Below are 24,025 nucleotides of genomic sequence, written 5' to 3'. Positions count from 1 at the left end.
CCGCAGAGCCCTCCAAGCTCCCAGAAGCTGCCAGCCAAGACCCCCGTGTGCTCCCCACACCGCTGCAGGGGGTGCTGGGGCGGGCAGGGGTGCAGGACGCCCGCCTCTCCCTGCCAGGGCCATGCTCAGGCTTTTGCCGTCCTAAGCCCGGCTCCTCCAGGTCCACGTGGAAAGGCCCAGGCAGCAGCAGCAAGGGACAGCTGGCGCGTCCTCAGCAGCTCTGTGATCCCAGGCTCCTTACGTGACCCCGCGGGGCCTCAGCCTCCCGCCCCCCTGCACACTGGGCCACCGCCAGGCTGCCTCCCGCCCCCCTGCACACTGGGACACCGCCAGGCTGCCTCCCGCCCCCCTGCACACTGGGCCACCGCCAGGCTGCCGGCCCATTCTACAGACGGGAACAGCACAGCAGAGCTGGGGGTGACTCCATGAGAAAAAAAAAACGGGGACCAGGCCTAGGGATGTGGCCTGGAGGAGGCTCCAGAGAGTGACGGGGCTCAGCTCTTCAGAGCAAAAGCCCCACTGGGGTTGCCCAGATGGAGCGTTCCATGTTGAGCTCATCACCATAGCTTTAAACTTAAGCACAGGCTTGGCCTGTGGCCCCACGAGCCAGAAACGAGGTTGTGGTGCCCAGCACGCACAGCGGAACTACACCGAGCATCACGGCAGCCTGGGGTCCAGACCCCAAGCTCCCCAGGCCCCAGGATTCCTCATCCGGGTGATGGGGACGCATCAGCCCAGCCAGCGGCAGACGCCGTGCTCCAGAGACAGCCTGAGAGCGGACCCGCGTGGCCCACCCCGCCCCATCCCTCCATCACAAAGTCCTCGGGCACCCTTCCCAGGGCGTCATGCAAACACCTGGACCACAGCCGAAGGCAGCGGGTCCCCTGCAGCACAGTGCTCCCGGCCAGCGAGGCCCAACAGCCTCTGGCACGTGGGCTGCCCACTGGCTCACCATCCGAGCTGGACGCTGGGGCCAGCGGAGAGGAGACAAAAGCCACCGAGGCCAGGCTCGCCCCACACCCAGGGCTCCCGTGGGAGTCTAGTCCTCTGCAGATGGCGGGGTGTGTGGGGAGGTGGTGTCACCCCGGGACGGGCTCAGCTGCCCAGGCATGGACACGGATGTTGGCTTAAGCCCTGATACCCGGGTCGGGGGTGACTCAGCCAGAGGGCCCTAGCGTCCCCGGCCTGCTGACAGCTGTCCGTGGAGGCCGTGCTGGCCCCGTCTCTCTGCCTCCTGGAACGTGACGGACAATGATACCAGAGCAGGGAGCCGCCAGGCAAACTCTGCCTCGGGGGGGCCTCCTCATCCACTCAGAAGAGACCCCAGTTCAGGGCTGGAGCCACTGTGCCCACTCCTCGCCCGGGTGGACGCTAGCCACAAGGCGACACCCTGGCAACGCAGAAACCAGGCCCAAAGGCCTGGACTCCTGGGCCCACAGCCACCTGCCCTGGGATCCAGTCTACCCCGTTCCCTCCTCTGCCCAGCGACCACGTGAGCAGAAAAGGGGTGCGGACAAGTCAGAGTCAGACAGCAGCAGGCCCCCGCCGCACCCATCACAGCAAGAGTCCGCTCTGCTGAGCTGGAGACCCCCCGAGTCGATACAGACAGATGCGTGTTCTCAGGGTGCCCGGAGGGCCCTGGAACACACACCACCAAGCCCTGGACATTCGGGGCGAGGCAGACCACCCAGGGTCCCCGCTTCCTCTGCCCAGGAGGTCGAATCCCTGCCGCCCCCCGCCGCCCCCCCCCCCCACAGCAGGGTACCTACAGGGTACCTGAGAGGCCCGCGCTGGAAACCGTAGCGGCCCAGGCCTCCCAGCAGCTCTGAGGCAAACTGCCTGCCACCCACTCGTGCAGCCGGCGGCCCCTGTCCTGGACTAACACAGGCTGACAGTCATCCTGGAAGGGCCTGGAGCCAGGCTGTATGCACGGGAAGGCTGACACTCAGAGAGGGCCAGCGTTTGCCAAAAGCCACACAGCACGTCACTGCCCCAGTGACAGGAGGAGCCAGGGCTCCAGACCCCTGGGGGACGCCTGTCCACACCACAAGACCCCTGCCTGGGGACAGGGAGGGGTGGGGTGTGCAGATGGCACTGGTGGGTGTGCCGTGCCCCCAACTCGGGAACACGTCGGGACACACGCCTCCTGGGAAGAGGCCCCAGAGCAGGCTGGGGGCTCTAAAAGCAGTATGGCGCCTGCAAACCCCAACCCCATGCCCACTGCTGTCGGCGGAGGGCCCCCTCGGCGGCTCCTGAAGCAAAGAAGAAAGTCAGCAGACAGCACAGAGAGTGGGGTTCAGCAGCCAGGAAAGCGCGTCCCCGCCGCGAAGCAGCAGCAGGAGGAAGACCAGCCAGTGTGGACACTTGGTGTGCGAGCCCGCCCTGCGCCCAGAGGCCCGGGGACCGGGCGGGACCGTGCTTTCCCCGCCCTCGGCCGGCTGCCCAGGACGGGCGCGCCTCTTACCTCTGGGCTCCTCCGCCTGTTTGGCGAGCTTGCGCAGGGCGGCGGCGAAGCTGGAGGAAGGCGCGGCCTGGGCCGACAGCGCGCTGCTGGTGGCGGGGCTGCCGCTGGGCACCAGGGCGCCATTGAGTGGCGAGGGGGTGAGGGGGTTGACGGTGGCGGTGGTCCTGGTCGCGGTGGAGAGCATCCCTAGCGAAGGGGACTTGGGCTCATGGCTCATGCCTGAAACAGGAAGAGAAGAACCAGAGTCACCCGAGAGCACAGGGCCCAGCACCAGAGCGGGCACCAGCCGGGCATGTGGGGCGGGGGGCAGGCGAAGCAGGGCAGAGCCAGCTCTGTGGAGCGAGGGGGGCTGCCACCCCAACGTCCCTCTGCACTCCACACCCAGAGGACTACGGGGCCCAGGACCCCAGCCCAGCGTTCTCGCAAGAAAGAGAGGAAGGCCAGCGGAAAGAAGAGGGCCAGAGCGGGGACCCCCCCGGAGGACAGGCAGGGCCTCCAGCACGTCCCGCAGACGGGCGCCGGCGCACAGCGTTCCTCCTCCCAGAGGAGACAGGCTCAGGCAGGCCGCAGGGACCTGTCCTGGGTGGGTCGGCCGGGCCCTCATGTGCGGCTGCTGTTGCCCTTTGAACCTCAAAGCCCCCGGGGGACAAAGTGGGCCTGCACAGAGAAGGCTCCCTGCAGGTGAGAAGTGGGCAGGTGAGAAGTGCCGCTGAGGCCCCCGTGGCAGTCCAGCCGGGCGCAGAGCCTACCGAGACACTGAAGACGCAAGGCGGCAGGTCTAGACGGCTCCCCCCGGGGGCGGGGGGTCCAGGCTCGGCCACGCTGGCCAAGGAGCTTACCAAGGGGACACCCTAAGCCTTTGCCGCCCCCCCAGGACACTCGCCCTCCTGCGGGCCCCATGGGCCCCATCAACAAAGGCCGCGCTCCTCACGGGCTGGCGGGCGTGTCTCCTGCCTTCTCGATGGACACCTTGCCTGTGCCCGCTCCCAACCTGTGCGTACATTCGAGGGGTGCAAACGAGGCCTACAGCCTCACAGGCAGCAGGCCATGGGCTGAGTGCAGGAGAAGCGCAGAGAGCTGGGAGGACCGCGGCAGGGAACGCCGGCCACCTGGGGCGCTCCGGGAGGGGTTGGAAACTGCAGCCAGAGGGCGCCCATGAGGGCAGTGTGGCGGGGACGTGTGCCTCCCCCGGGGCCCCCGCCCCTCCGCGGGCAGCCAGCAGAGATAACTGCGGGCCCCGACAACACAGCCTGCACCCTGAGTCCTGGAGAACTGGCCTGCGGCCCCCATCGCCCCCCCTGCAGGGCGGGTGGGCAAAGAGATCTCGGGGGCGCAAAGGGTAAACGGCCATGACTGTGAGAGGGGCGTTCAAGAGGCCAATGCGTGCTCGGAGGGACCCTTCTCTCAGGAGAGGGCTCACACCTTGGGGACATAGGACCCCACAAGAGCCCTGGCGCCCGCGGCCAGCACCCTGGCTGGCCTCCCAGCTGCCGGCGGGTGACACGGCCCTGACCCTGTGCGTCCACCTCTCTGGAGGAGCGGGGGAGAGGGCAGAGTACAGGCGACTCCACAGGCCTCACAGCCCAGCAAAGGAACCTGGGGGTGGAGGGACAGGTCCACGGCCCACAGGCTCTGGATTAGAGTGCTCTCTCAGCCACCCCGGCACTTGGCCAGCTGCTAGGGCAGTTGAGCAGGAGGCCCACCATGTCCCAGAAGCTCAGTCCCAGGCCCTCCCCAACACCCCATCCTCCCCAACCCCTTCTCCTCGGAATGAGGGAACAGGACCGTGTGGACCAGCCTTGGAGCAAGGAGGAAGGGGGCACCTGGAGGACAAGCTCTGCACAGACTACGCTGCCGCACACAGTGGGCGCCCGGATCCCAGCTCTGGGGCCTCTAGCTGTGTGACCCTGGGCAAGTCCCTTTGCCTCTCTGGGCCTCAGTTGCATCTATAACGTGAGGACGAAGACAGAGTCCACCTCATGAAGTCAATCCCGCGAGGGTGCCAGGAGGTGATTCACAGCAGGCCCGGCACATCTCAAGGACCCCTCCTCGTGTCGTCACGCTGACGGTCAGTGGACGGGGCAGAAACCCAGGCCTGGATGGGCAGGGGCTAGGCCAAGGCCGCACGGGTCAGTCTGGGCAGACGACCTGAGCTGCCCGATATGTGCAGCCATCACCCCTGAAAGCCCTCCCCACCACCATCCCTTCCCGGGTGGGCCAGGCGCCCACAGATCAGCTTTGCCTGCCCCTGGGCAGGACTGGCTGCTGAAAGTGAACACAGAGGACGCCGGGGACAGAGGGGCCCAGGGCTCTGGTCCTGCTACCCGCAGGGAGGCCCAGGGATGGAGCCCACGCAGGACCTGACTGGGGTGGTCCAGAAGCCTGCTGGGTCCTGCTCTGGACCAAAGCGCCCTCAGCACCCACTCCGTGAGCCAATGGTTTTTTTTAGGATGGGGGGCATGACATATGATGGAGCGCCATCCTTGCAGGGCCCCCAGCCCAGGCACAGTGTGTGGGGTCCCCACACAGGGCCACATGGCTTAGCAGCACATCAGGACTGGAACCCCATTTCCTGGGCGTTCTCACCAGGAAGAACCAGGGTGGGGGGGAAGGGCAGGACGCCCTCCCATGACCCCACCTGCCCAGTCCAAGGCCAAACCGCCATGGAAGACCAAGAGGCACAGATGCACTCAGAGCTCAAGGTCACTTGGCCGCGGTGGTTCCGAAGTGGGTCCAAGTCTGTCCCTCGTTTGCGCAACGGGCGGGGACTAACCCTCTCCTCGTGCGTGGGCCAGATTCATTTGCAGGGAACAGGAAACGGCAGAAGATTGGCAACTGCCAACGTGAGGTCATCAAAGTGCCTGGCCACCCCCTGCGCTCCCTGGACCACGTGGGCTGCAGGGAGCCTGCTGTCAGGCTGTGAAGACGCCAGAGGCGCCTGCGCGGGGATCCCACGTCCCAGGAATGGGGGCCTTCAACCCACAGCCACGTGAGGCAGTGGCTCCTCCAGCCCCAGGGAGCCTTGTGATGGGACCACGGCCAGGCACCAGCTTCACTACATCAGGGGCGCTGGGCCAGAGCTACCCAGCGCAGCTGCTCCCGGAGCCCAGCACGTCTGTATTCGGGATGGTTTGTTACGCAGCGCTAGTTAGCTAACTGGTACGGGGAGGGCCACCACATTCTCCACTGAACAGGACTCTCAACGTCCCTCTCCCTTTCTTTGTGCAGTTCAACCATCTGCAGACATGCTGTGTCTTCTTCACCCAGAGTCTCCAAAACAGAACCCTCTGGTGCTGTTCACATCACCTCCCTCCCCCTTCCCGGGATTCCTTAAGAGAACTGGCCACGACCCTTTAAACCCTACAGCCTCTTAAAGAAACATGTTATTATGCCCACTTAACAGATGGGAGAGTCCAGGCTTGGGCCCAAGGGCCGACAGAAGGTCACCAGCGGGGCTGGGATTACCTGAACACAGCACCCGTGTCCCACGGACGGGAAGCTGGTCGGGGCTCAGGTCCAGCCCTGCTCTGGGGACGTGAGGCAGGCGCAGAGGTCCCCCGTCTCCCAGGGACCTGTCCCCTCGGCCCAGGGGGCAGGTTTGAGGTCACTGCCCAGCGGCCACGTGACAGACTGGCCAGCTGGTGACCTGGGTGGATGTGCTGTGACCACCAGCTGCCAGCACTGGGCAGGATGGTACAGAGGTGCCAGGGAGCAGCCACTAAGCAAACCCAGGGTCAGACCCCCAAAACATCACACACCCCTTAAGGCCCTGGGTGGAGACCTTCGAGTGTCAGCAAGAGGAACAATTTTATTATTTTAGCTCTATGTTAAAAACGCTCTATGTTTTTAACGCAGAACTTCCTTGCCTGTGTTCCAGCTTTTCTGGAGTGAACCAGGTTTTTTAAAAATGGGGTGCCCTCAAAGAAAGAGAGACTTGGCTGCCTGAGTTTGGAATAACTCCTGGTGGGGATTCCCCCCAGACCAGGGCCTTCCGCTGGCCAGACATGGGAGCTGAGGGAACTGGGGTGCCCCTGCCAGAACCCCAACACTGACAGCCCCAGCCTTTCCCTGGCGACCAGGGTCCTGGGAGGAAGGTGCACCCCTGACCCTTTCCCGAAAGAGCTGCCGCTGAATGTCAGTGCCTGGCTCCTCATGGCACCCAGCGACACCCCACCCCTGCAGCACCTCACGGACAGCCCCCTGGGACTCCTGAGGGTCCCCCAGAGCGAGTGTCCCTGCTGTGGTCACTGTGGGCTCTGGAGCATCCTGTAGCCAGGAAAGCCACTCTGCTGATGTCAGGCCACTTAAAATAGGATTCCAAATGAGCAGCTTCCTTAGGGCAGTCTAAAATTAGCTTTCCTCCTCAGCTTGTGTGCGCCGGGAGGGGCGGGGAGGGGAGGCAGGGGGCCCGAGGGACCACCGGCCGCTGGGGTGACAGCCCCCTTGCACTGAGGATGCAGGCAGGCAAAGGCCAAATGTGGGGGACCCTGCGAAGGGTCACCTTGAATTTGCTGGGGGTCGACGCAAGATCACAGTCCCCATCTCTGGGTCTCGCCCCCAGTTGCAGCCTTGGGGTTGCTTCAGGATGGCTCTGCCCCCCAGCCCTGCCCAGGCAGGCACCACCCTGACCGTGGAAGCCACAGGGGCAAGGGGAAGTGGGAGGGGGCCTCAGGCAGCCCTGGCACCCTGGAGAAGCCCCGCAGAGCAGGGGCACAGCCCCCACTCATTAGAGAGGTATTCATTAACTTCTGCGCTCCTGGCCATCAACTGGGTTCTCGTCTACATTATCAGCTCATGTAAATCCATCATCCTAACAGCTGGGAACAGGCTCCACAGCATGGAGGCCAGGGATGGATGAGGGCTGGGGCAGGCTCCCTTCCTGCTCGACCGCCCTGACACGTGCACACACACACACATGCTCAGGGGGCCTCCTGGACATCTCAGCTGCATCACAGGCTGCTGTCTGACCCCCCCACCTGCCACCATCAGCTGCCGCCCCGGGACCCCAGAAAAAAGAGCTGCTACAGCAACACACCCAGAGATGAGACCCCCATGACTGAGGCAGTGCGGGGGACCGGAGAGGAAAAGCCACCCCCAAAATCAGCCGGGCCCCTCCCTCCTGGATGGCACTGGTGTTCAGAAGCAAGGCCCGCCAGGCCTGTGGAGGCCCCTTGCCAATGCCTGCACCTTCTACCAAAGTGAGGTGTCTTTAATCGATACTTTCTCCTCTCCTCCTCCCAGGTCTCTAATATGGCCAGAAGCAGCACAAAGCTTCAAAAAGCAAAGCAAAAGGTAAAGAAGAAAAACCCAAGTGCCAAGGGGCGAGCCTGGCTGGCGGCTCCGTGGACATTCTCCAGAACCACCTCGTCCCTGGTGCTTCAGAACACAGCCCGATCCATCGGGGAGCCTGCTGTCCAAAGGCGCGGCGACAGCAGGCACGACGGGGCGGGGGGTCGGGGGCAGGCCCCTGACGCTCCATTAAACGCGGCGGCGGGCTCCCGCTCGCGGCGGGCTCCCGCTCCGCAGGCGGAGGGTGTATTAATCAGCCCGCGGCCGCCCTCCGCCTCCCGCGGACCCGTAATTACCGCTTCCTTTCATCCCGCTCTTCCGCGGCCCCAGACCTCGGGCCTGCTCCCTGCATGCTCTGTAATTACAAGCTAATAGCTGAGATGAATTTTCTGCTGGCTCCCGGTTCAAGCACCGATCCACCCCTTTCCCCTGACAGCGCCCCCCGCCCCGGGGTAATTACACCCCACAAGGCCGGGCCCAGCAGGGCCTCAGTCAGCTCTGCATGCGCAGTCCAGACCTGGGTTCTCTAATCACCCCTCTCGGTAATTCTTCATTACCGCAGACAGAAATGTTTGTGAACAAATATACAAGGTGTCCCCCAGCTCTGGGCCTCCACGCACCGCCCCCTACCCCGAAAGGGCGATGCTTGTGCAGCCCTAACGAACCGGGGTCACCTGAGCAGAGACCCGGCAGGCAGGCAGACGATGGCGGCGTGGGGCACCACGTGACCCGGGAGCCTGAGCAGCTTCATAACACATTCATTATATTTGCCTTCCGGCGTGTTCTGAGCTCACTCGCACGCAGCAGTTTTTCTTGGGGGTGGGGGCGGGGGCAGCACCGGGGGAGAGCCTGGGAAGGCGTCCTGGCCCCTGGATGCACAGAGGTGGCCTGCCTTAGACCCCCTTGTTCTTTTCCAAGGACACCCCCTTGGGTTGTGGATTTCTAAGGGGACCGGGTGGCGGGGGACTTTTCTTGCCCAGACCTGGACATCCTCCCCAAGGCTCCGGTCCACCACTAACTGCTGGAGCAGAGGACAGCCTGCATCCTGACCCGGAACCACTGAGAAGGACGGGGAGCGGGGGGCAGACGAGGCCGGCCCGTGGGCCCGTGTGCCCAGCGCCAACCCCGGCTCAGAAGTAGAACGCTAAGAGGCAGCTCATCTGAGGACAAGCCCGCCGCCCTCCCCCGCAGTCCTCTCGCTCATGCGGCTGCGTGGTTACTAGGGGATTGGGAAGGCAGGAGCCACGGAGGGTCTGCCAGGACCCCAGTCAGTGACAATGGAAGCCCTCCGCACTCCCAGAACCAGCCCCACGGGCTGAGCCGTCTGCAGAGCTCATTTCTGGGGTCCCTGGGAAAGCTGCCACAAATGGGTTCAGGGAGGGCCCTGCAGTCAACAGGGTGGGGTGGGGGGTGTGCAGCATTCTGGGTTCTCCCCGGCCTTGCCCACACACTGCCACGGCAGTGATGAGGGGCATGGGGGCTCTCAGGAGGCTGAAACTGGGTCCCAGGGAGAAGAGTGCTCAGGACAAACACCCCACACAGGCCTGTCACTCAGGACAGGGGTGCCAGGGGAGCCGGGAGGTGTGGGTGGGACTAGGCCCCTAGGCTGGCTCCCGGGGTGGAGAGGAGAGCGCTGGGCAGGGCCTGGACCTGGGCAGCCTGCCGATGGAGGCCTCCCAGGACAGCCCAGTGAGCGGCTGAGGTTCAAGGCCACAGACGTGAGGGATCCCGGAGGTTCCGGTGGAGGCAAAGGACGGAAGTCAGGCAGCAGATGGCAGCGACATTTGACGGTGATTATTCCAAGCGGGTGGTGTCTGGAGCAGCCTGGGATGGGCAGACGGAGGGCAGCCTGGGAGGGGCGCGGAGTGGGTAGAGACAGCCCTGGGGAAGTGCATGATTAAGGCAAAAAAGGCTGTGGGACAGGGTCAAGGCTGGCACTGAGGGCACCCCAGAGGCGGTTGGCGTCAGCACTGACAACCACAAGGCCTGGCTGTGCCCAGAGCATCGCCGTCACCCTTCAGAGTCAGTCCAGGAACAGACCTCACCCCTCATCAGCCAAGCAGCCTCCTAACGTGGCCCATCCTGGCCCCACTCTACAGATGGGTAAACTGAGGCTGGAAGAGTCACATCCTTGTCGGGGGCTGCACGCTGAGGAGCCAGGGTGGGGACCCAGTTTTCCTTGCTGCTGTGCTGGCAATTTCCTTTTAAATAAGAAGACACTAGAAAGACACCCCACCCCCAACCCTAGCTAGGGGTCCCCTCCCATCCCGCAGGCTGCTGGAGCGCCCACGTAGGCCCACCTACACGCATCGCCTTAAAGAGGGTATCAGGGAGGAAGAGCAGCTCTGCCTCTGGGCTGCACCCCTTAACCCCACGTTGCGGCAGCTCGGGGCTGGAGGGCGCCAAGCCGACAACCCTGGAGTGACTCCTTGGTGTCCCCAAGGGCCCCGAACTAACCAGGCCACCTCCCCACAAAGGAGCCCTTTGAGTGAGCTCACAGGTTCAGGGTGCAGGACTTGGCTGGGGTTGGGGTCAGAGGTCCCAAAGGACAGGAACCGAACCCGGCCAGGAGGCGGCAGCGCGCTCCAAGCTTCCACGGAGCGGCTGGCCAGGGCAGGCAGGTGGGGCAACAGGCCACAGGGCAGGGGTCAAGGCCCTTTTCCCGAAGGGAGGACACCTGGCTGGGAGATGAGACGTGAGGCCGCTGCCGACGGGGTGTGCCCGGGCCCCGGGTGTCTAAACCCCTCAGGTGAGAGGGGGACACGCAGCAGAGCACCCATGCCCCTTCCGTACGCAGGGGGGTTGGCAAAGCCGTCCATAGGGCGGGCCTGTGCACCTGCACCCCCGCCTCAAAGGGCACTTGGGAGGTCCTCAGCCCACGGAACAGGCACGGCGGCCCCGCCCTCACGTCCATCAGCTGAACGTGGAGAAGGAAGGCGCCTGGTGTCATGCCCAGGCAGGCGGGCCACTCCGGAGTGTCACGGGGCAGGACTCCCGGGAGCTAAGTCGGGGGCTTAGCTAGGAAGCCAGCCAGAAGATGGGTCCGGGCCCGGCCCCCCAAACTTCCTAGCAGGGGCCTGTCCGGTCCCGATATGCCCCGAGCCTCAGTGTCCCCGTCAGCACCCCTGGGGGCGGGGACTAGGCAGGAGCGGGCAGAGGCGAAGGGGCCACTTTCATCCAGCAACCTCGTTATTTGGCGCAAAGTCAAGACATCTTTAAATGTGAATTGATGGGCGGTAACTTAAAACTGGAGGTTTCTGGTCAAAATGAAGATTTCCAATTTCCCCTGGAAAATCAGGAGCCAGCAACCATATCCCGAGAGTGGGAACTCCCCCTCAGTCTGTCCCACTCTCCCCACTCTCAGGCTGGTGGGCTCACTCAAGACCAGAGGGGTCGCCAGTTTAGAAGCCACGCGGCTTTTGGGGATGAACTGGGTCCATGGGAGCTTAACAAACGTGCGCGCAGCCAGGATGCTCAGCTCTGACACTGGCACCTTGTCCATCCAGACGCAGCAGAAAGAAGTCCAGCCCCACCCTCAGCTTCGGGGGGGAGCCTGGCACATGTCAACAGCGGGTGGGTCCCACCTGAATCAAAGCCAGGACCTGGCCTCAACTTATGCTTTGTTGCTTTTGCAAAAGATCCATTCTCAACAGGGTTCAAAGGGGCAGACCAAGTCCCCCGCACCCCCAACCCCAAATCCTGCACGCAGTCAGTCTGACCAAGTCCAGAACAGTTCATCCGTAAACCCACAGGGATGTGTGTGAGGAGGTGCGTGGCATCCCAGAACCCAGGCTACAGACACCTACAGCACAGAATTCTCTACACCCCAAGTACCAACACTCTCCCCTGGCATGTTCTACCCAGGCTCAGGGTGTCAGAGGTAAGATACTAAGTTCTTAAGGTGGTCCTGTGGTCCAGACTCTAACAGTGTTTCCTCACCCGGGCTCATCCACCATCTTCAAAGCCCCACATACCATGCCCAGATGTCCGAAAATGCTCCACTGGGTGGCGAGGGGGGACAAAAACACTACCCTGCAGCCAAAATGCATTTCAAAGCGGGTCCACCGGGTAAAAGTTTGCAAAAACAGTCATAAGCCACCAGCCATGAGCTCCCCAGTCCCAACCGTGTCCTAAGCCAGGTCAAGCCGGCCACAGCCATCCTCCACCGACTTCCTGAGCCAACTGCCGAGGCCTAAGTAATCCTTCACTTTCTCAAAAAAAACAAACAAAAACTCCCCCACGGCTCCAACCGGGAACGTGTAAGGTCCCAGTGCCTCAGGCAGGATGCTGGGGCCAGAACTGGCTCTCACGGGTACCACGTCCTAGGAGTCAAGGATCACAGGGCAAGAAGTGGTCCAGTCTACCCAAAACCTGCCAGGGGTGCAGCAAAAGGCGAGGCTGGTCACAGGCTTTTTCCTCCCCTAGTGGGGAGGATGGACATCCTTAGAAACCAAGGGCTGAGGGGCGTGGAGGGAACCATTCACCAGAGTCAGGTAAACAAAGGTCTGGGTTGTGCTGGCGGGCAGAAAGGCGAGTCCCTGCCGCTCTTTCTGGAGGAATCTGGCCAATGTCTTTTAAAGATGTCTCAAGCCTTCACACCCAGCCCTTTCCCCTCTCAAAATCTATCCAACACTCAATCCTGAGGTGTCAACACACCCGTGGGGGGCTCACTGCATGTGCCAGGAACACTGCTGGAAACTGCAGTGGTGAAACCCAAGGTCTGCTGAGCGCCCTGGCTGGGGCAGCCCAGCCCTGACACCCCACCACACGGGGTACAAGAAGGCAGGCAGGCAGGCAACGCGGACCTGCCAGCTTCAGCTAGGAAGCCAGCTGTTTGGTTAAAATGCACTCCCTGGTCCAGGTGACAGGCTCCCGGGACTGGCATGCCTCCTAAGGGAGCCCTCCAGAGTCTCAGAGTCTCACAAGACCTGTTTTTAGGTGAAATGCAGGCTGCAGAAAGCTACGTCAACGTGTTGGCAAAGGAGAGACCTGGCCGTCAAGCTGATGTAAAACCTACAATCTCAGCCCACAGGTCTGCTCCCCTTGGCGAGTCCAAGCAGGGCTGACCAGAAATCCTTCACACAAGGCCATCTGAACGCAACCCCGGGGGCCGACTCTGAGCCTCAGCGTTCTTATGCTGCTAAATGGGGGCAGCCCACCCTCCCCTACTCACGAGGAGGCAGCGGACAGGGCCCCAGTGCCTCTGGGGTGCTCAAAGTCCCTCCAGCATCCCCACCTGCAGACCTTGAGCTCCACCTGCATCCACCTCTGACGTCTAGTCTAGCCCAGCCTCACCTGTAAGTCAACAGAGAGAGAGACCACACACCCTATGTAAAAGTTACAAAAGCACAAAGATAAATGAATGCCAGGAATTCAGCAGGACGAATCCACTCACACCCTTTGGTTTTCCCGTTTCACACGGCTTACCAGCTGTCTGATGGCAGGCAGGAAGGCAGGCCCCATGGGACCCCCCTGTATCTCCTGGCTAACAGTCGGTGGGGGTAATCCCTACCCTGCAAGTCAGACCCTCCGGGGAAGATGAACAGCGGAGCGAGAAGTGACCCCACGTGACCCACGTCACATGAAGGCAGCCGGCCTGCCAGGCCCCTCAACCAGGCAGGGTGGCAGGGCAGGTGGAGCCCTGGGCTCGGGCTCAGTTCAGGGGGAGAGGAGACTGCGGTTAGCACAAAAGAGGAGCCTGCCCCCCCACCCCCACCCCCGACCCGGCAGGCCCGGCCCTCCTCAGTTTGACACATGGATCTTCCTTCGGGACGGCTTAACCTGACCGAAAGCCTGCTGATCGATTTCTTTTATTGCTGCCTGTGGCCACAGAAGCATCTGAGCTCGGGGAAGGGTGGGGCTGGGGCTCGGAGGGCATATCTCACCTCCCTCCTGCTGACCTGGGGTGCAATCCCACCGACACGGGCCGGCAACAAGCAGGCAAGCTGCTGCTGGGGAGGGGGCCAGTGTGTGAGCCTGGGATCAAGACCAGGGTGGGTGGGGGGGTGCGACACCAGAAGCCCCAGTGGGGAGGGTCCACAGGGGCTGGTGTGGTGTGAGCATGGGATGAAGACCCTGGGGTGGGTGTGGCCCCGGTGGGGAGCGTCCATCCCCACTGGGGAGGGTCCGCGGGGCTGGTGTGGACCTTGAGCCTGGAGGTCTCGATTGGAGAAGCAGCCACCGCCGCCCCCGCCCACACCAAATGTGGCAGGACCAGAGGCCAGGGGCACAGAGCCTTCTGGGTTTCGGAAGTTACAAGTCCCGGGAATCCTAGAGCCAGAGACAGGGGTGACCGTGTGCTTCTGACAAACCCGTACACAGGGGCCCTTGGTGCCAGGCGCTGCTCTGAGCTCTTTATAAGAAAGCACTTAACTCCCAACAGCCCAAGAACAAGGGGGCCGTGGCTGTTCCTACCATAGAGGCCCACAGGAAAGCGCGCATGGTCGTACAGGCTGAGCCAGGGGTGGTGGGAACACCCTGGTCAGGGACTGACCAGCCACTTGACACAGACACTTGGGGGCTGACCCCAGGCCCCTGAGGTTTGCAGCCCGCGCCCTGCACGGACCCACGGGGGCAGGCAGGTGGCACGCATAACATCTGAGCCCTCACCTCTGACAAGGCCTCCGCAGGCCCATCCTACAGACAGGGAGCAGCTGGGGGCAGTGACGGTGCTGGGGAGGCCGGCGGCATCTGCCCAGGGGACGCCCCCACCCTGGTCTGGCCGCCCCAAAGCCTCGCCAACGTGCAACTCCTCACACGCATCAAGGCCTCCAGCTGGAGGAACCGGTTCCAGAATTGGAGGCTTGGCTGGAGCTCCAGACAGACACAGGAGCCACCGTCCAAACAGCTCAGCACCTGAAGGTCCCTTCAGGAGAAAGGCCTGCCGCTCGCCTGGGGCAGACAGGAGGAGCACCTCGCCTGGGGCAGGCAGGAGGAGCAGCGTCAGGATTTGACCCTGGGTTCGTACAAAGCCCAGGGCCGCCATGACCCAGGGATGGGGCTGAGAGCATGGCCAGGGGAGGGTACCCAGCCCCAGGCCATTCTAGGGCAAACACCCCGGCAAACACCGCGGACTCTGGCTTCCCAGCGGACTCTGGCTTCCCACGAGGGATCCCGGTTCTCCTTCAGAAGCATCAGGCCCCCACCTCCCCCAGAAAGAGGAATTCCTTCCCAACTGTGCCCCACCCCCCAGCAGAAGGCCCTTCTAGCTCAGCTGCGGGTTCATAAAATACAGATGTCTGGGCCCCACGCCTAGAGACGTGGGTCTTAACCTGTCACAGGTCTGGCCCCGGGTTTTAAAGCTCCCCGGGTAAATCTAAAGTGCAGCCAAGAATGAGCACCTGGTCTGGGGGCTTCCTGTTCCCCTAACACCTTCTTCCTCAGTTAAAAGTCACATCCCAGAGACACTCCCCCCCAAGGTTCCACTGGGATCCCCCAAAGCCTCAGGTTCAGCCAGATGCCCTCTTTTCCACGAACCCTCAGAACTGCGGTCCCCTCCCCCACCAGCAGCCGACTGGCCTCTGTCCCAGAGCCTCCCCTGCCCAGGCTGCTCTCATTTGCCTTAGCTCTGCAGGGGTCACCCCCTCCCCCAAACCAGCTCAAAGCCTCGGGAAGGGAGGGGCACAGGAAGCCGGTCTCAGGGACCGGGACTTGGAGCTGACCGCCCTGATCCAGGAATGGCAGACAGAGGAGCAGCCCAGCAAAGATGGGGGGGGGCGGGGCACGGGGCGGGGCACAGAGCGTGATCGCCCACGGTTCCACCCTGCTGGGGGAAGGGGCGCAAGTCAAGAGGACGGTGGGGAGAAGACGCTGCCGAGGCGAGATTAAAAGGCCCCCGGTGCGCGCCCTGGCAGGCGTGCAAAGGGCCGCTCTGGATGCGGTGTTATCGGTGTGCACACTTCCCAGCGGCGGGCAAGGGCTGAGTTCAGAGGAGGCGCTCAATAAATTCTCATTGACAGGAACACTCCCCAGCGCCACCTCCCGCCTGTGGCCTCCGCCGGGGAGAGAGGCCAGCACGGGGAAGTGGAGCCAGTGGCTCGGCAGCCCACACCACTCTGGGCGAGAGAGGAGAGAAATTAAAGCGCGTGGCCAAGCTGAAATGTCACCTGAGACGCGGATCCCTGCAGGTTAGAAAAACAGCTCCACCGGCGCACCGAGGGGAGGGGGCGGGCCGCAGCCGGCAGCCCTGTGGTTTGGAGGCGGCCGTGTTGCCATAACAGAGGTAATGAACGTGCTACCACCAAGCCCAGCCCGCCTGGACTTCGAGTAACCCAGGCTGGGAATTCCAAGCCTTCCGACGGGGCCAGGAAAAACCTGCCTTGCTGGCTGACTCCACAAGCCCCTACGAGTTTCTGGGGTGAGAGGAGAGAGCTGGCAGCCAGGGTTGCTCACCTGCGCAAGCAGAATCCGAGGGCACCGCCCCCCCCCCCCCCCCCCCCCCCCCCCGCCTTCAGGGAAGGGGCTTGGAGCCCAGGGATCCTTCCTCTGTCGGAGCAGGGGAACGCCAGCTGCCAAAGGGTCAAGGGCCACGAGGGACTGAGCCGGCTGGGGAGGTGCTCAGCCTGGAGGTGCAGGACCCGAACCTGCCACAGAGCGGCGCTGTGCAGACTGCTTCGGCGCCTCAGGCCAGAAACCGGAGGTGCTGAACCCACAGGCGGGCAGCTGCTTCTGCTCAGAAACCCCAAGGCTCTCTGGGCTCTGCCGGCCCTAACCTTCCCCCAGAGACAGGGAAGTTAATGAAGGCCAAAGGTCTGCCTGCGCCTGCGGGCATGGCTGAATAAAGGCCATCGGCGCTTCCAAAGAGGTCTGCTGCTTGCTGCGGGCTCCTGCAGGCCCCCACCTCCTTATTCCCAGCCTCGGGTGGACAGGAGCCATGACCCGGGGAACTCTCAGCAAACCCAGACGGAGGGATCAGTAAACCCTGCTCAACCCTGACAAGGCAGGATTTGGGAAGCTGTCCCTAGCAGGTCAGGGCCTGCGCCGTCAGGGGCAGCCTGCTGCCCGATGCCCCGCAGATCGGGGCGGGCCTCCCAGCCTCCCTTCCCAAGGCCAGGGCTGACCTCGGTCACCCGCTCACCAGCTCCAGATTTCCACCACCCCCGAGGTTCACGGAAAAGGAAAATCAAGAGTGCCAAAGGCCTGGCTGGCTCCTGCGGCCCCCTTCCCTCCTCTCTGCATGCAGTGAGACAAAGTAACAGAGGCCAGCCGGGCACCCCCTTTCACGGCAGCGGGGCAGGACTGCCCCGATAAGGGCCCGCTGGAAGTATCCGTGTAGCTGTTATCACAAAGCCAGGCCTGCCGAGCCCGGGACGGGCGGGGCAGCGACTCCCTGCCCTGCCGGATGACACACGGCGGCCCCTCACCTGTGGCGTGGCCCGGCTGAGTCAGGCGGCAGGTTCTGCCATACCCGCGGGTGGAGGCGCCCATAAACACAGGCTGAGCAACGCTGACGTGCCCCGAGCAGAAGTAACACCCAGGGAGGCCCAGAGGCAGGCAGCCTGTTCACCTGGGGTTCCCCCCGACCCAACTTTCTACTAGGGGGAGAAGGTCCAGCAGGCCTACTTTCCGGAGACCCAAGTGCCCCACCGGAGACCTTCTGCCCTCCCATCCCATTCCGTCCCACCCCCACCCTCCGGCCTGGAAATCGGCTTAGGCAGGGAGGTTCCCACCCAGGATCCGCGGGGGCCCTTTGTTCCAGCCTTTCACAAAAGAAGCCCTTTTTTGTTTCATCTGGTGGTCCCGCTTTTTGTTTCCAAACCACAGCCTGTGTGGGCCCCAGATAAGGCACTGCAGGGGTTAACAAGGATTTAATGTATTTTAGACGCACTTCCCAGACAAAGGCTAGTTTACAAAACAAGAGCCAAATCGACTCAACTCGGCCAGTATCCACCAACCAGCCGGCGGGCAGGTGCTTCCCCCGCCGCGCACACAGCCCTCCAAACTTAAGAGCCGTCGCTCCGGCAGGGGACCCCGGTCCATCACGTGGGGGGTATCGCGGCAACACTTCACCCAATCCGAACGACCCCTTCCCCCCACGACCCCGCGCCTCCATCTCCCCTGCGCACTTCTCAGGGGTCCCATTAATCCCCCACCCCAAACTCGGGAGGGGGAGTGGGAAGGGGGGGAGGCGGGAGGACGAGCCCGACTCCCGCTCCGCCTCCACGGAGGGAATTTAATTAGCCTGCTGGAGAGGCGGGCGGGCGGCCGACGAGGTGTCTCTGCTGCTGCAATATAATTGAATCGGCTCCACTCGGTCGGGCCACTCGCCGCCCATCAGCGCGGCCGCCGGGCTGGGGGCGGGGAGGCGCATCCAGGCGGAGCAAGAAAGGCCGAGGAGGGGGGGGAAAGGGCAGCGCGGGTGGGGGGCGGCGGATGCAATCACCTCCCACCTCGGAGGCCGGGGCAGCCATCTTCAGCGGGAGGAGGGGCAGGGGACCGGCTCCTACGGGGCGGGGGGGAGCAGAGAAGCGGGGGAGAAGCCGTGGAGCCCGGGGCGCGCCCTTGGGAAGCAGGGCGTGGGGGTCGGAGACCTGGAGGCTGCAGTCCCGCCCTCCCGGCGGTCTCCCTAGCTCCGAGGGAAGGGGGAGGGGAGCGAGACAAAAAAACCCAACCTCGCGGCCCCAGCGGGCGATGCCCCCCGCCCACCGCAGCCGCCGCCAGCACCTGCCGCGGGGGCGCAGCGCCGCCCCCCTCGCTCCCTCCCCCGCCGCCGCAAAGTTTTCACTCCGGCTCTGGAGCGTAGACAGCTCACAGAGAGCCCCCCAGCTCCCTTGCTTCCCACCCGCCGCACGCTCGTAAAGCACCACTCGCCTAACGAAGCCACCGAGCCCGAGCCCCGGGGAGGCCCGAGCCCCCCCTGGAGGCCGGACGCCCAGGCTGCGACCAGCCGCGGGGCGCGGGGCCTTGGGTCGCTGGCCTGCCCGCCCGGCTCTTATCGCCGCACACACTCCGGGGGAAGTTGCCCCGGAGCCGTTGGCGGCCGCCCCCGCGAAACCCACGAACTTGGAGGAGAGGGGGGCGGGCGCGCGGGGTGGGGGCGTGCGCGGAGACCGCCGCCCGCCCAGCTAGACGCGCTCACCTTTCATGCCAGGGCCCCGCCGCTCCGCCTCGGCTGACACATGCTGGAGCCACCGTCGCCCAGTGTTTGTCTAAACTGCTTATCTCACCCGGGGCTGCTCGGCGGCGGCGGCGGCGGCGGCGGCTCTGGCCCGCTGGGGAGGTGGAGCTTCCGGGGCCCCGGCCAAGAAACACCTGCTGCTGTCGCCGCCGCCGAGGACACACCCAAGCGCAACGCCGCCCACTCTCGGGCCACTGGCTCGCTCCCGGCTCTCTGACCTCAGCCAGCGGGAGGTGTCGGGTTTCAGCCGCAAACACACGCGCTCGCGCGCGCGCACCGACCGGCGCCCGGGTACACCCGCGCGGGCACACGCCCCTCCCCAGACAGGCCGGCCAGGTGAGCCGAGGACACCAGCAGGTAGGGGAAGTGCCACCCTCAGGTTCCCGGGGACCCCGGGCTTCACTGCTCAGGGGTCCCACCTACACTGGTGTCCGAGACCAGCCACTGGATTCCAAAAGCTGGGAGCGGTCACTTTCAACACGCCCACCAGGCGAGCAGCGCCCGTGCGCGTCTCCCGACTGCTTTCCGAGCGTCGAGAACAGCGTGTGCCACAAAGCAGACCCCCCGAGGAGTGAGCGGACAAACTCACGTGTGCTGGAGGCCTCCTAGAGGAAAACTTTTTCGGAGCTGGTGTCTGTGTTGGGGGGTGGGGGCAGGAGGGGGCAGACAAAGTAGGCTGTGTGCCTTTCTCCTCCCCAGCCGCTCTTAACTCTCCCAATTTGAAAGAGTTGAATGTTAAGGACTCGGGCCTACGCACCTTCTTCCCCCCAAATTCCAAGAGCTCCGCCTTCTCGTTCTAAGTAACTTTGGGGAAGGCCACAGTGCGGGGGGCGGCGGGGTAGTTCTTTTAAAGAACTCACGTCCCAGCGGCTGGAGAGTCCACGCAGGCGCCGCTCCGCCAGGGGGGTCATTAAGTAGCTGGGGTTGCGGTCAGAGGCGAGGCCGCCCGCCTCCAGAAACTGGCACGACCCACTGGGCCTCCGGCCCCAGAACAGCGCCTCCCCATTCCTGGCACCCCACCACCACCGCCACCACCACCTCACCCAGGCACTTGACAGACTGGAATGACTCAGGGAGCGTCCTGAAATTCCTGGGCACCCACAGGCGGCACGGCGAGAGCGGAGGGCCCTGGCCTCCCCGCCCCCACCGGCGGCGGGCGCAGAGGACCAGCCCGGCACCCCCCACCCGCCCCCAGCCCCGCGTCTCCGGGAAGCGCCGGGTCAATGGCGGCCCGCCTCGCCCGACGCCCCCTGGCCCTGGCGCGCCCCGCGCTCTGACCCCGCGCGTCCCAAGCTCCCAGGGTTGCTCGGATGCACCGGGGTCTCTGCCTGTACATCCTCTTTTTGAAAATCCTCTCCATCTACAGCCTTCCTGCTTTGCAGCCCCGGAGGCAAACCAGCACCCACCCCTCAGCACCCCGCCGTAGCGCCGCGCTGCGGGTTTCAACTTTCGGCCGCCGGTGCCAGCCCGCGCTTCTGCCAGCCCCAAACCTGCCCCAGGACATGCCCGCGCCGCGCTTGGCAGGCGCGCACGCAGCCGTCCCCGCGGGCCCAGCCTCCCCCGCCTCTCCTCCTCCCTCTCCCGCCCTCCCTTCCCTCCCCGCGCCAGTCCGGATTGCGACGGGAGGGAGCGCTGGGCGCCTGCCACCCCCCATCCATCTGTTCCCGATGACGCTGGCGGGCCTGGAGCAGTCGGAGCCCGCGCCAGCGGGGAGCAGGACTCGCCTGGGTGCCCGCCCGCCCGGGGGGCGAGGGGCAGGGCGCGGACGGACGCCCCCAAGCCACCCACTCCCCTGCTCCGCCTTCCGCCGAGGGCACGCGGGTCGGCCCCTCGCCTTGCACAAGGCTCCTGGCCGACCACAAACGAAAAGGGAAACGGACCTGCGAGGCCGAGCCGGGGGCCGTTACCGGCTCCTACCTGTGGGGGCCGGCCGGCCGGCCCTGGCACCTCGTGGGAGGGGCGCTTCCCCTTCACCCCCCACCGCCTGGCTTCGGGCCGCGCCTCCCTCGTGCGGGCCTAGGCCTCCGCCGGACGCTTTCGTTTACGCACCACACGGTGTCTCCACGGCGCGGCCTCCGGGAACTCACACTCAGCAGGGGACAGCAGACTCACCGCGGCCAGGGCGCGGAGGACGCGGTGCCTCCATCGCCGCCGGGAGTCTCCGGGAGGAGGGGGGGCGGAGGGAGGAGTCAGGAGAATTCAACCAAGGGCCTAGGGCCTGAAAAACCAAATTAAAAAACCTCTGGGGGCGGGTCCCACACTTTCCCACCTGGACTACAGGCTGGGGCGGGGGGAGTAACTTACGCAGGAAAACTCGCACCTGGATCGGACTCTCCTCCCAGCCCCGTCCCCAGGTCTGGACGCTGGGGCCCACCCTCCAACTCTCTCACCAGGACACGGTGGGCCAGCTCATTTCCCTTCATCCTGGGGAGACCCTGATGGTGGTGGTAGAGAGGGGGAGGTCAAGTTCTTCCACATGTCTGAGGACCACCGTGGCAAAACACAGAATTTTGTGGAGTGGCCACTTGGGTTCATCGTTTGGCTACTTTATTCAGAGTTGGTAGATTCCCCCGCCCCCTCCCAGGCATCTGGTTCCGCTGCATGGCGGGACGGGGAGCCTGATCCCGGTTCCCAGATGAGGAAGTCGAGGCCGCAGTTGCTCAAGGTCACGTGCACACACTGGTGCAATGGGAGCTGTGCTGGGAGCTGCTCACACCTGCAACCAGTCTCCCTTTCCCAGTACAGCCCGTCGAGGCCTCGGGGAGCTGCAGGGACGCCCCGCGGCCGCACGGGGGCAGCGGCGAGCTGGCTTGTCCGCCCCCGGCCAGAAAAATGCTGGCGGCCACCAGGCGGGCTGGCACGGTGGCGATGGGTGACACTCGCTGTCGGTGCGCCCGGCCCCGGGAAATCAGTAATCCGGAGCATGGCCTCCGGGTTGAAGGGTGAGAATTGCTCTCCCGCAGCCCGTGCGCTCCGCGCTAGCGAGGTTGGTGGCTTGACTCCTCCACTTCCCGCCACTCAGCCTGGGGCTGGCAGCCCTCCATTTCTTCAGGGGCGTTTCTTCCCCTCCCGGTGGGGCCTGTTCCCACCCCGTAGCCGGTCCAGAGCCCTCCCTGGGCTCAGCCCTCCTCTCCTTCTTCCCCAGATGCTTGGGAACCGGACAGAAAAAGAAGGTTGGAGTAAAAGGGCAACTTTTACCGAAGGCCATGGTCAGTCCCATGGCAGAGGGGGGGGCCAAATGGGGACCCTTCCCGGAGTGGGGACACCCGCCCCAATGACCCAGCTCACCAGGATCCTGTTTCCCTGGTGCTAGGGGCAAGAGGATGCTGGTGAGTGCCCGCTCACACCCCCGACTGGGGTCAAATTAACTGGAGCAGGAAGCAGAGATCAGGAGGCCTTCTCCTGGCTGAGCACCTCCTCAGGAGGTTCCTTCAAAATCCAGCCCACCTCCAGCAGCTCACACGCTCAGTCATCCTGTCCGACTCTGCGACCTGGTGGACTGGAGCCCGCCAGGCTCCTCTCTGTCCATGGGATTCTCCAGGCAAGAATACTAGAGTGGGTTGCCATGCCGTCCTCCAGGGGATCTTGCTGACCCAGGGATTGAACCCGGGTTTCCTGCATCACCCGTGGATGAGCCACCAGGGAAGCCCCGTGAGCAGCCTGGAACTCGGGAAACCTATACGATGAAGCCCTCAGTGAAGTAAAAGCCCCTCCTTAAACTGACCCTCAGAGATACTGACGAGGGATCTGCAGGAAAGAAAGCGATGCCACTGACCAACATGGTGGGCATTCAGTCACTCAGCAAACACACTGGCCTTCCCAAATACAGAACTGAAAACACCAGGCCCGAGGTGAGAGGCGCTGACAGGGAGGGCACCTCAAGGCACCCAGGAGCTGGAAAGACAGGAGGGTGGGTGGGCAACTTACCCATTACCAGTACCACCAGCCAGGCCCCCACCGGCCAGGTGAGGTTCCCTGGAGTGCAGGTGTCCCGGCCCGGGTCCAGCCCGGGCTGTGCTGGGCCCTTGATGCCGGGGGTAGGGGTGGAGAGCCTGCATAGGTCCTGCTGTTTATCACCCTGCCTTCTCTGGGATCAGCAGGACTCAGTGCACTGTCTACCCTAAACCGCTGTTCCAGCACCTGAGGGCTGCATGTCACCATCATTTTCCATCACCCTGGCCACCCCATTCAGCACCTGATCGACAAACAAGCGTCAGGGACCTGGCCGTCAGTGCAGGTGGGAAGGGAGGTCCACTTCTGCCATTTACCAAACACCTAACATGTGCCAGAGCTGCTCAACTCCTGTCATTTAATCCCCTTGGGCCCTGCGAGGCGGCCTCCTGACCTCCATCACAAAGCCCGGTGAGGAGACCAGAGAAGGTTAATTAACTTGCCTAGGGCACACACATTCGCTCCAAGCCAGATCCAGACCCTGGCTGTTCTCCTGTACTCAGCAGCATTTCTCTGTAGCTACTGCTGCGGATACCTCAGGGCGAGGCAGGGTTGTAGCACACCAGGCAGCTGTCCTGGGGTCTGAAAACCATTCTCCCTTCCAGGAGGGTTGGGGGACCCATGGCCCAGAGCCCTGGGATCTGCAAGTCCCTCTGCATGATGGGTCCACCCACCCCAAGGCTACCAGCGGAGAGGGTGCCACTAGGGGCCTCAGGGATGACGGACAGGGGGCCTGCCCTGCCACCCCCTCCGTCACCCCCCCATCCCGTCTCGGCAGGAGGCCCTGCCGCCCAGCCTCCATCACTCACACTCCGAAGTCCCCTTTCTCTCTCCAGCTAGCTATCACTGGCCCAGAAATTCTCTCCATTCTTCAAAGCCCAGCTTAAATCTTATCTCTTCCAAGGAGGCTTTTCCCATCCCCGCCTCTGGAATTCATCTCTCCAGGCACCACATCCCACTCTAGATACAGATCGCACGGGGCTGCAGTCTCAGATACTGGGGGAAAGATGGGGAGGAGTGTGTGAAGTACTGGTTGCTAGGCCACACAGCGGAGCTCCTGGGGTCAGGGAAAGGAAGGAGGATCTTTAGCAAGAGCTGGGGGCAAATGCGAGGGGGTGGGGTGTCCGGACCTCTCCTGTTGACAGCTGGAGCCCCAGCCTCCCCTCCCACCCCCACCCCCCCACTGACAGCGGGTGCCCGGAGGG

General features: G+C 64.0%; 1 protein-coding gene across 20 annotated transcripts in view; it reads right to left on the bottom strand.

Annotated features, from left to right (window-relative positions):
• Positions 1–24,025, bottom strand: part of GSE1 (Gse1 coiled-coil protein) — a 395,294-nt gene that overhangs the window by 28,087 nt on the left and 343,182 nt on the right. For 9 of the 20 annotated variants that reach the window (XR_015145319.1, XM_086350182.1, XM_086350180.1 and 6 more), the window contains one exon: positions 2,465–2,683. The exons of 3 other annotated variants lie outside the window; for them this stretch is intronic. Coding sequence is in view for 16 of the 17 variants with exons in the window: in XM_086350182.1 (XP_086206308.1) it covers positions 2,465–2,683 (219 nt within the window). In the remaining variant the exon portion in view is untranslated. Of the gene's footprint in view, positions 1–2,464; positions 2,684–18,830; positions 19,080–20,275; positions 20,397–20,918; positions 21,094–21,173; positions 21,493–24,025 lie in introns of those variants that run through there. 8 more of the 20 variants (XM_086350186.1, XM_086350187.1, XM_086350188.1 and 5 more) reach the window with 8 other exon arrangements.

This window comes from Bos grunniens, chromosome 18 (genome assembly GCF_055505025.1).
Source record: "Bos grunniens cultivar Pamir isolate PY7600 chromosome 18, Bosgru_T2T1.0, whole genome shotgun sequence".
Lineage (NCBI taxonomy): Eukaryota > Metazoa > Chordata > Mammalia > Artiodactyla > Bovidae > Bos > Bos grunniens.
Note: the sequence above shows the minus strand (reverse complement) of the source record. Positions and strands in the feature narration are given on the sequence as shown.